Source organism: Maniola hyperantus, chromosome 12 (genome assembly GCF_902806685.2).
Source record: "Maniola hyperantus chromosome 12, iAphHyp1.2, whole genome shotgun sequence".
NCBI classification, from domain to species: Eukaryota; Metazoa; Arthropoda; class Insecta; order Lepidoptera; family Nymphalidae; genus Maniola; species Maniola hyperantus.
The window spans coordinates 13806144-13818287 of NC_048547.1; the positions used below are offsets into that span (position 1 = coordinate 13806144).

The 12144-nt window shown below is 39.5% G+C and overlaps 1 protein-coding gene across 1 annotated transcript; it reads right to left on the minus strand.

Annotated features, from left to right (window-relative positions):
• Positions 1–7113: 7113 nt before the first annotated feature.
• LOC117987273 (heat shock 70 kDa protein cognate 4-like) lies at positions 7114–11838 on the minus strand. The gene is given in 4 exon segments (XM_034974233.2): positions 7114–8967; positions 11626–11665; positions 11668–11691; positions 11694–11838. Coding segments are annotated over 4 exon segments (1890 nt in total). The 5' UTR covers positions 11769–11838; the 3' UTR covers positions 7114–7216.
• Between the last annotated feature and the right edge of the window lie 306 nt (positions 11839–12144).

Genomic DNA, 12144 nt, shown 5'->3' on the forward strand with positions numbered 1-12144 from the left:
TCCATATATGTATATAAAATTTCAAGTCCTGACTAACTTATATATCAACGCACGGCCTAAACATCTAAACAGCTGGTCCTAGATACATGAAATTTGGTGCGTGTGTTCTTTGTAGGTAAAGAGAAGGTATCCACTAGGAAAGGATTTTTTGAAATTCCATCCCTGAGTGGGTTAAATGGGGGTTTGAAATTTATGAAGTCCACGCGGGCGAAGTCACGAGCATAAGCTAGTTTTTATATATTTCTAAAAACTCATAGTAAACGTAAAAAATTATCGTATTCTCTTTATAAATTGAATAAGTTATTAAGTAAGACTTACAACAAAGTGATCTTTGCAAAAATAAATTTGGGTTGCAGTTGTTAGTGATATAGGATCCCTTTAAGCAAGTCTTCGCGTGTTACGTATATTTATTTCACTGGGCACTCTAATCCACAACTTTCCTGTGGTCTTTATCGATGCGTTTTTACATTCTCGGATGATACAATAACGATAATTACTATATTTTTCATGTAAACTAGTATAGAAGTCATGTTTATTAAACTTTGGGAGGTTATGCTGTTGTTTACAAATGCATGACGTCAGAGCACAGATAATCTATCGGCCAAACATGGCCGACAGTGTTTTCACCTATCTAAGAAAAATATATTTTTAAATTAAAGTTTTACGGTTTTTAGGGCGCAAAAAAATTTAGTGTTAATTTTTTTGATCTAATAGGACAAATATTAACCATTTAAGACCTACTTAAAAAAAGTGTCAACTAGCCTATTGATTATTAAAGAAAATAATTTAAAAAAAAACATGATTCTCATTTATTTTTTAAGATGGAACGCGCTAGAAGACTTGGGCATTCACTCTGGACTTGAAGGTTCCAATATTAAAATTGGAGGGGAAAACTGATGCTGGAAGAGCATTCCATATCCTTGCGGTTCGAATTAGAAACCAGGAGGCAAATCGCTTCTTACGTATCTGTGGAACTTCGACTACGTAAGGGTAGTGTGTGAAGTAGACCGTCGCAGTCGTCAGTTGCGGTCGCCAGGATCCGAATGCTACCCAGAGTTAAAATTAACAAATTGATATAGAAACGAAGTGCTTAAAGCTTCTAGAAAGAAGCTTTGCTGAATTTAGAAATAGGTGGACGGTTATGTATCGATTAGCTTAAATAAAGGTGCAAACACATTACTGTGTTGATGTGTTTTGAAATGCAATCTGACGAGTCCTACCTACCGAGCTTATCTCACGAACCTGAATCTGACGAGTACTTGTGACCTATCGAAGTGCGCATTGAGAGTCCCCTGATGAAGATGTGCACAGTTAATATAATTGTTCACAAATTGCACAAATTTGTGGAAAAATCTTCATCAGAAGACGTGCACGTGTAAAATGAGTGAATTGAATTTAATCGTCTTATGTGATATTAAGTCACGTCACGAATCGTAATGTGTTTGCACCTTAAATAATAATGTAATAAGGACGACTACATTTGTTAAAAAGCGTTAAATTTAGATATTATAAAATATTATAGAGTTATTGTTTCTGTTCTGTATGGCTCAGGGCCATAGGAGACACGATGATTTTAGCTGTTCTTCGTAAAAGCTAAAATCATCGAGTCGAACAAGATCTCAATTTTCGAAGATGCGAAATGGAGTCGCGGTTTTGAGTTTCGGTCTTCGCTTGGTCTGGTTTTTATTTGTGGAGGTATTTGATATTTTTAACAGTGTGACATCAAAAACATTAAATGATACCTAATTTATTTGCTAAGCTAAAGGAACGGCCTAATCTGTAACATATTCTAGGAAAAAACCTATAACCCTACCCTAAAAAACTACTTTGTCCAGTCCTTACAATCCCGTGCATGCCATAGAAACACTTAAACATTTCCAAATTAATTCTAAGCACGTGACGCAATACCCAGCGGGTAGCGACGCTTTTCTAAAGTTTTTGAAAGTAAACTGAACTTGGCTACTTCTTCTGTTAGTGAACTTGCAACTGGTTAATGAACTAAAGTGAAAAAAATTCCCTACAATGCGCGTCTTTTTCATATGAGTAAAGTCACGTAAAGTACTTTGGACTTTAGAAAGACGCAGTCCTACAACTCTGTCAATGTGTCTTGAGCCTAAGAAAGTTATGTAAATAATTTTGTGATAGGAGTAGGTAACTATTTGCGACTTATGATGACAAATGTTTGGATGTGTTTCGATGGTTCTATTAATAAATGATTTACCTTAGGTAGGTATTAAAGGCATATAGTTGCTGAAGGATCTGGGAACCTATTCCAACAATTTTTTACGTTTATTAATAGAGGGTGGTCATACAAAAGACTTTAACCGTAATGTACCTACTTATATTGCTAAACTTAAGTTATTAAGTTGGCAATAATTGGCGAAATGTGTACCTAATGTTAGCGCTATGGTTTTTGCCTTTGTACAAAATTTTGTTATAATAATTATTATAAAAAAGTAAATTATATTATTTAGCTGTTATGTACAGTAAGACAAATTGAATAGTGGCGGCCGGAAAAGTTTATATTCTTAATTCAAAAAATGAATTTCGAATACAAATGTTAGCCTACTCTCATTATTTGATTGGTAGTATTGTAATCGTAAGCCAAAGTGTTATGTTAATATTAAAACAAAATAAATGTTATTTGTATATGAAATATCTTTCATTTCGAGCGCTGCACTGTGAGGTACAGACTACAGTGATCGCAAAACAAGTAGGTAGGTACTTAGGATCTACCTAAACAAGTACCTAGTTCAATCTGAAATTGCAACGGTTTGCGCAGGTCATACTTATTGAAGACGTGCAGACTAAAGACATAACAAAAGCCTGGCTGAGATCTGTTTTTAGGGTTCCGTGCCCAAAGGGTATAAACCGAGCCCTATTGATGTCACTCTGCTGTCTGTCTGTCTGTCCGCGTATCACAGGTCTCTAGCTCGTTGATCCAAAACCAAATATTGAATTAGAAATTCAATTGAATTATTTTTCAGAGGGCTTCCATCAGTACCCGAATGCGAATGTGTTGGTTTGTCCTTCAATCACGTCGCAACGGAGCAACGGACAGACGTGATTTTTTGAATATACGTAGTTAAAGACCTGGAGAGTGACATAGGCTACTTTTTATCCCGGATTTCATATGAAATCAAAGATTTCCCAGGGGATTTTTTAAAAACCTAATTATCCGAAACGCGTACGAAGTCGCGGGCATCAGCGCCTAGTACCTACATGAAAAAAACCATACCAATTTTTTTAGCTACCCTAAAAAAATATTTATCACAATTTTATTTCACAACTTTGTCGGCGTGATTAATATTTATACCAATTCCAAATGAGATTCCTAGCACTAATAGTCTCTGAGATTAACCGTTTGTGTTTACTACGGAACCCTAAAAACGAAAAAGGGCAGATAAGCATTTCGTTTACGGCCGCCCTCGCGTCGCGCTTAGTAATAGGTGGTACTGGACTGAACAACATGAATTTGGTTAACCTCTAACAAAAACGGAAACCGAGAGATAAGTTTCTTCCTGCATAGGTAGCTGCTGCTATTTTAGTTTTTGAGGAATTAATAGAAATATGTCATGATGTTTTTTTTTTTTTTATCTTTATTTTTTGGGACTTTTGCCCGACACGGACACGCCAGCCCCATCGTAACCTAAATTACAATCTAAATTTCATAATGGAGTGCAACAGATAGACCCGAAGAAATATTAGTCATGATGTTTGAAGATGCCCAGGAAACTAGGCATTCACGTAGCGGTAGACATGTGTCCGCTATAGCTTAACTTAACTGAAGACCGCTGCCGTGCCTATAGCGTACCGTAGCGTTATTGTCGTAGCTAACAACGGTTATCAGCTAACATCTATGACGAACCACCTGACAACGCAACGCTGCCAACTGGCAACTGACAATGCATTGTTTGGTTTTTTGGTAACTAGAAACGCAATAATTATGCCTTCTCTTTCTTTCTTCCACTGAAAGCTGAGAAGGAGCGGTTATTGGCTACCGGCTTAGTAACTAAGAACTTGATAAACCAAAGCCGACCTTATCTCTATTACGCTAAGGCTTAACTGTACAAGTACTTGTCCATTACACTTTGACCTATCAATCTTAATACAGTTAGCCTTAGAGTAATAGAGATAAGGTCCTCTTTGGTTTATCAATCTTCGTGAAATGTTTTTGGTTAACTGGATTGTGGCAAACTATTCGTGCAGGCGTCCACTATAGTTTGACCTATGTCAATGATCATTATAATTAAACTTTGCTGCTATGAACTTAAGGTTGTGATTACATCACGATATTCATGAAAGTAAAATTGGTTTTATTTTAGTGAATATGCGCGCGCTAGCTATACAGACGGTATTGATACGGCAGCTACTACTAGATAGTTACTACTACGGAGACCGCTGCGCGTTGCGCATATTAAATTAGTTGAAACACAACTCTGATACCGATATTCGGCGACGGTTATCAATATTGGTATTGAAACTAAATAACTGTTGATTAACCGTTGCCAGAAATAGCCAAAAACGCCCATCTTTACGTAGCGGCCTGAATAGGTATCACTCCACTTCTGCAGGCACCTCCTATTTTATTTTTATTTTATTTATTAAATTAACTAACGGCTACTTACACTAATACATTTTTAAAAAAACTTAATTCTGAAAATATTACTTACTAAGTGCAGTCGCCAATTATAAGTTAATACAACATTTACAAACATATGTGACAAAATAAAAAACAAACATCAATAAGATTAAAGATAATACTTCCTACTCAAGACTTCCAATATGCAAAGATCTTTTCCCGAAACTTATATAAAGAGTCAGAATTAATGTCAATGACAGAGCTGTGGTGGTTAAGAGTTTTACATAATCTAGAGACAGGAGAATTGGCGCCAAGGACAGTTCTACACAACGGTGGACAAAGTGGTGTAATGGGTTTACGTGGATAATGGACAGGAACCTTAAATTTGAAGCTGCTCAATAGTTGAGGACAGTCGATCTTAGCATTAAAAATTTTATACAAGAATTGCAGATCTAAAAGTTCCCTACGTTTTTCTAACGAATACATTTGGAAATAAGACAATCTTTCTTTATATGCAAAATTTCTACTACCTTTTCCAACACTAGTAGCTAGGTGCCAAAGGAATCTTTTTTGGATGCGTTCAAGTCTCAAAATATGTGTTGCATAGTGAGGTCTCCAGACCACTGAACCATATTCCACGATACTCCTGACTAAGTTATTGTAGAGAAGCTTTTTTGTGCGAATATTTTTAAATACTTTAGCATTTCTAATAACAAAACCAAGCATCCTCGACGCTCGTTTAGTAATATATTCAATATGTGGGACAAATGTCAACTTTTGGTCATATACTACTCCCAAATCTCTTATAGTCTCCAATTCGTCTAATTTATGCCCGTCTATGTGGTAGTCAAAGTTAACAGATTTTAATTTCCTTGTATATTTGATATAAAAGCATTTCTTTTTATTTAACATCATTTTATTGTCACAGCACCACATAATCAACGCATCAAGGTCTTTTTGTAAAAGCATGCAGTCATCAGCAGCATTAATCTTTCTGGTAAATTTCAAATCATCAGCATACAGAAATGGAGATGAATATTGAAAGCAATTAGAGATGTCATTGATAAACACATTGAATAATATAGGACCAATGTGTGAACCCTGGGGTACACCGGAAGAAATCTTACAAACTTTGGATTGGTATCCATTAACGACTACGAAGAATGTGCGATCTTGTAAATAAGATTTTAGCCAATCAAGGAAATTTCCAGTAAAACCATATGCCTTTAATTTTGAAACAAGAATCTCATGTGGGACACTGTCAAACGCCTTACTGAAATCCGTGTATATAACGTCAATTTGACTATTGTTGTCAATTGCATTGACGAGAGTTTCAGTAAAAGTTACTAGGTTTGTGCTAGTGGATCTGGAACTAATAAATCCATGCTGGTTGATAGTAAGAAAATGTTTGAGGTGGTTTTGTATGAGAGGGCAAACCATGCATTCAAATATTTTAGCAAAAGTGGAAAGAATTGAAATAGGCCTATAATTTTGGACTAGGGTATCTTTTTCTGATTTATAAATGGGGACGACCTTTGCTGACTTCCATGCTTTTGGAAATATACCAGTGGTTAACGATTTGTTAAAAATAGTACACAGTGGCGTAGCCAAAGCTGAAGCACACGATGCTATGAACATAGGCGGTATGCCATCAGGACCAGCACCTTTTCCACGATCTACGCTTTTTAGGGATTTTAACACGTTTTCGAATGATATTGTAGGTACCTATTCAAGAGGTAGGTATAGCCCGCGACAGGTCGAGATGGCAATCGGGGTATGAGGCAGGTGGATGCCCCACACCATAGATAATATACTAATACGGGTACCCGCACCGTTAGCGCGGGGGCTGTGCGAGGCGTTCCCTACCCGATTGCCATCTCGACCTGTCGCGTACTGATGTTGCTTTTATTACTTCTATTCTGTCTCCTTTCTAGAATCCATGTCCATCTGGGATTCGAACCCCGCGACACAGAATTGTATAGATATTATGTCAGACATCGGGGTATGAAGCGAGCCGTGCAGGGGGGTCCCCCTCCCAACAACTTACCTCGAAGTAGTACTTAGAAATTCTTTGCTTACTTCATACTCCGATTGCCCCCATGCCCACCTCTCGCGAATAGATTTTCTGCAGACGCTCTACGTAAGAACGCAAAATTCTAAATTATAATTTACTGAAAAAGCTCGAAATATGGCAAATCCTAAGATTTCATGAAACCCCATCCATGTCCTGTGATAGTGTGACTTTGGAAAAATCTTATGGTTTATCGTAGTTCGAGCTTTTACTAGTAACATACCTAAAGTAAGCGGCCGAAAGTAATGTAATGTGTATGTAATGTAATGTGTAAAGGTCGATACCTTTAGAAGGAGATAGATTTGTAGAGCGTTGACCGTCGTCGAGACCGACAAAACGTCATATAGGTACGAGTGACAGAGACAACGCTCTAGAAAGCCGAAATGTCATTCTAAAGGCCCATGTACACTACTTCCTGCCGCGTACTGTACAGGATTAGATAGGCAAATCAAACCATTAATGAATTTTAAATTAGGTTCATTTATTTAAGTTGACAGAACTTTCAACATCTTAAAGAAATCGGAATCAGTGGGTGGTGATACTATACGGAAGGTTTGGAATGTTTAGTCGACCTCCTCGATGGTGGGGCCGGCACCGCCGCCGGGCGCCGCACCCCCCGCGCCGGGAGCGCCGCCGGGGAATCCGGGCATACCGGGCATGCCACCGGGCGCGCCGCCCGCACCCTGGTACATCTTGGTGATTATCGGGTTGCATACACCCTCCAGCTCTTTCTGCTTATGCTCGTACTCTTCCTTGTCAGCCAGCTGGTTGGAATCCAGCCACTTGATGGTGTCATTGCATTTATCCAGGATGGTTTGCTTGTCGGCGTCCGACAGCTTGTCTTTTAGCTTATCATCCTCCATGGTGGACTTCATGTTGAAGCAGTAGGACTCGAGTGCGTTCTTGGCTTGGATGCACTCCTTCTGCTTCTCGTCCTCGTTGCGGTACTTCTCCGCTTCGTTCACCATGCGCTCGATCTCCTCCTTGGACAAGCGGCCCTTGTCGTTGGTGATGGTGATCTTGTTCTCCTTGTTGGTGGACTTCTCCACGGCGGAGACGTTGAGGATACCGTTGGCGTCGATGTCGAAGGTGACCTCGATCTGCGGGACGCCGCGCGGCGCGGGCGGAATGCCGGTCAGCTCGAATTTTCCCAGCAGGTTGTTGTCTTTGGTCATGGCACGCTCGCCCTCGAATACTTGAATGAGCACGCCGGGTTGGTTGTCAGAATACGTGGTGAAGGTCTGCGTTTGCTTGGTTGGGATGGTGGTGTTCCGCTTGATGAGCGTGGTCATGACGCCACCCGCCGTTTCGATACCGAGCGACAACGGCGTCACGTCCAGCAGTAGCAGGTCTTGGACCTCCTCAGACTTGTCGCCGTGTAAGATGGCGGCTTGGACCGCGGCACCGTACGCCACGGCCTCGTCAGGGTTGATGGACTTGTTCAGCTCCTTGCCGTTGAAGAAGTCTTGAAGAAGCTTCTGCACCTTGGGAATACGGGTGGACCCACCGACCAAGACGATGTCGTGGATTTGCGCCTTATCCATCTTGGCGTCGCGAAGGGACTTCTCGACGGGCTCCATGGTGGATCGGAACAGGTCAGCGTTCAACTCCTCGAAGCGAGCTCTGGTGATGGACGTGTAGAAGTCGATGCCCTCGAAGAGAGAATCGATTTCGATGCTCGCCTGTGTGGAAGAGGACAGAGTCCTCTTCGCTCGCTCGCAAGCCGTGCGCAACCTACGGAGCGCCCGCTTGTTGGTGGTGAGGTCTTTCTTATACTTCCGCTTGAACTCCTGGACGAAGTGGTTCACCATGCGGTTATCGAAGTCCTCGCCTCCCAAATGCGTGTCTCCAGCGGTGGACTTCACCTCGAAGATGCCGTCCTCGATGGTGAGGATGGACACGTCGAAGGTTCCGCCGCCGAGATCGAAAATCAGAACATTTCGTTCTCCTCCCCCTTTCTTGTCAAGACCATACGCAATCGCAGCAGCAGTCGGCTCGTTGATGATTCGGAGAACGTTCAGACCAGAGATGGTACCCGCATCTTTCGTGGCCTGTCGCTGGGAGTCATTGAAGTACGCTGGAACCGTGATGACTGCATTCTGCACCGTTTTGCCGAGGTAAGCCTCGGCTGTTTCCTTCATCTTGGTAAGCACCATGGAGCTTACTTCTTCAGGGAAGAAGGTCTTGTCCTCGCCTTTGTACGCTACCTTAATCTTTGGTTTGCCGCCGTCACTTACCACTTCGAATGGCCAGTGCTTCATGTCAGCTTGAACAGTTGTGTCTTCAAACTTGCGGCCAATGAGTCGTTTGGCATCTGTAACAAAGAGAGACATCGGTTACTTGTTGTACTTGCTGCTCCTTCCATCCTTCAATGTCTAGTTGAAAAATTATCAGAGTATTGGTCTCATTCATTAAGTTCAGAGACTCTAGTCTAGTATATTGGTTATCATCATGAAATAATAATTAAAAAAAAACAGCCAAGTAGAGTCAGACTCGCTCACCAAGAGTTCCAACTTCCATAGCTTGAAAAGAAACCTATTTATTTGATTAATTTAATCTATGGAATGAAACAGTATATCTCAATAACAAATCACTTATTGGGGATCACAACAAATCTATTTTAGAATGTATATAATATAAATGAAGCCCATTCATATGATACCAGACCTGATCTAGTAGCCCCACATTAAAATTCGGATTCCCCATTTCGGTTCCTTTTGTTGTGTGAATATTTTTTGAATTCTTTCATTTTCAATGAAGTTGGACAAGTATAAATATAACCATTAGTAATTACTGTAATAACCAGGTGTGACAGACAGACGGATTCAGTCCAAAAAGTTAAAAAGAATATTGGCCATGTTAATTCCATGACTAACATTCCCCTTTCCTCTCCAACTAAGCGTCAAGCTAGTGCTATGAGTAGGTACGACAATAGTGCAACGGGCGGGGTTTGAACCGTCGACCATTCGGTTTTCAGTCCACTCCTTTACCCGTTGAGCTATTGAGGCTCTAATTCCTTAATCATTTTGGTATGAGACCCTAAAAAGAAGCAAAACTACTTTTTTATAAAGCTAAGCAGGTAAACATTTCATAATTAGCTAAGTTGCTACGTCATAATAAATTAAAGGAGCAATTACTATTACACACTTCAATGCCACATAAGCATATGAAAAAAATCAAAGTAATGCTAAATGACTCATAAAACCTTGCAACACCATTTCAAGTCAAGGAAGTTGTTATTATTTTTATACCTTATAAAGCCAAAATTGTTTTACGATGTCGGTATAGGTATCAACTAGATGATGGCCGCGACTCGTCTGGTTTTTTTATTTTTTATTTTAGGGTATAAAAAGTAACCTATGTATATCCAACTCAGCGATGCAAGGTATGTCTAGGATGGTTTAGACTTTAGGATTTTTTAAATCCTTTAGTTATTTTCTGGCGATCCATCCCTGTCATGCAAGCTATCTCTGTACCAAAATTCGTCAAAATCAGACAAAGATGGGCTGTGAAAAGCTAGCAGACAGACACTTTTGCATTTATAATATTAGTATGGAAGTATAAATGTAGAACAAACATGGCCTACTAGAATCAAGTTTGTATGTAAAGAAAAATGTTTTCATAACAAATGCATTTCCTCAGGAAGTTTTCCTTTATCGAGGAATAAGAATAAGAATAATTTATTTATGCAGGAGTAATTAGAAATACACATTGGTATTATCATGAATTCAATATGATAGTATCATTTCTAACTTATTTGGTCAAAACAAATGACTCATCCCTTCAGATAAAACTTGATAGGATGATTCGAGTTTTGTAAGTTTTTTAATCAATTATCACAAACTAGTAAAACAGTCGGTATCTCAAAACTAGGTATAAGCTAATGTGATGCTAAATACTGGTTATTCATTTTTTTTTAAATCAATTATTCTAATTCCTTTCCCGATACTTAGTTTTATTTACCTTGTATGGCTTCTATAAGTAGGTTTTCTGATCAAAAATTATAAACAATCACAACTGTCTTAAAAATTTTGTGGATTTGTTCGATCTAGATACTAAATTAAATGCAAGTATCTTTACATAAATGCAAATATAATATGTCTATTATCTATTGATGGTTCAACTACTGAACTGAATCATGAAGTTTGCATCTTGAAAATGAGTATATTGCTTAAATAGGATTTTTGAAAAACCTTAATCCACATAGACAAAGTCATGAGCATCAGCTAGTTTCCTATTGTATGTAGTTATGTACTTATCCCCCTAGTGGTAATGTTACATTCAAGGTCATGGAAATATACTGCTTCTATGTTCTTATACCTTGCTGTTGTTACAACCTGTTGCTAGGAGAGTATTGTCTATAGGTGCTACTAGTCTTATCAGATAGACCAAATTAAAAAGAACTTGTGATTCATCAAACATAATCTTGTGAAGGTTCAATGCAACCTGGTTATGCCTCAGGCAATGAGTCACTGTGTCTATGAACACGGCATACTAGGTTGTTGTCCTGTTGCCCTAGTACTTATTCTTCACAGCATCATCATCAACCCATCGCTGGCTCACTACAGAGCACGGGTCTCCTCTCAGAGTAAGAAGGTTTTGGCCATAGTCTACCACGCCGGCCATGTGCAGATTGGTAGACTTTACACTCCTTTGAGAACATTATGGAGAACTCTCAGGCATGCAGGTTTCCTCACAATGTTTTCCTTCACCGTTAAAGCAAGTGATATTTAATTACTTAAAACACACATAGCTCTAAAAAGTTAGAGGTGTGTGCCCAGGATCGAACCCCCGACCTCCGATTAGAAGGCGGACGTCCTAACCACTAGGGTACCACAGCTCAGCATCAATTCAAGCCTAAACTATTGTCCAAGTCATGTCCTACCAACTGTTGTGCCTACTACCTGTGTTGCAAAAACCAAGTCTAGAGACCTAAAAATTAGACCAGATTAAAAAGGACTTGGTCACTCACCAAAAATAGTGTTGTTGGGGTTCATAGCAACCTGGTTCTCTGGCTGGCATCACCAATGAGCTCGCTACAGTGTCTGTGAACGCGACATATGAGGGTGTTGTTCTGTTGCCCTGGTCGTTGCGATGATCTCTCCACCTTCCCATGCTGGAACACTCCAACGCAGGAGTAGGTGGTCCCCAGATCAATTTCCTACCCGCAGGTGCTTTTTGCCATCTGGAACAATACAAAAATTGATTTATTGATTAAATCTTGTGCAATTGCCTGTGTTTAGTCATAACCTAGTATAACTTTTTAGGAATAATTATGTTTTACACACAACATGAAATTGGAAATAATATTATTTACATTTTTATGTGGAAACTTGGACTTCGTTCGTCCGCGTTGGACTACACGAATTATGAATCCTATTTTTAACCCGGGTGAGTTTTCAAAAATCCTTTCTTAGGCGATGCCTACTGACATAACTACTATCTGCAGGCCAAATTTCAGCCTGATCGTCCAGTTGTTTTAGCTATGCGT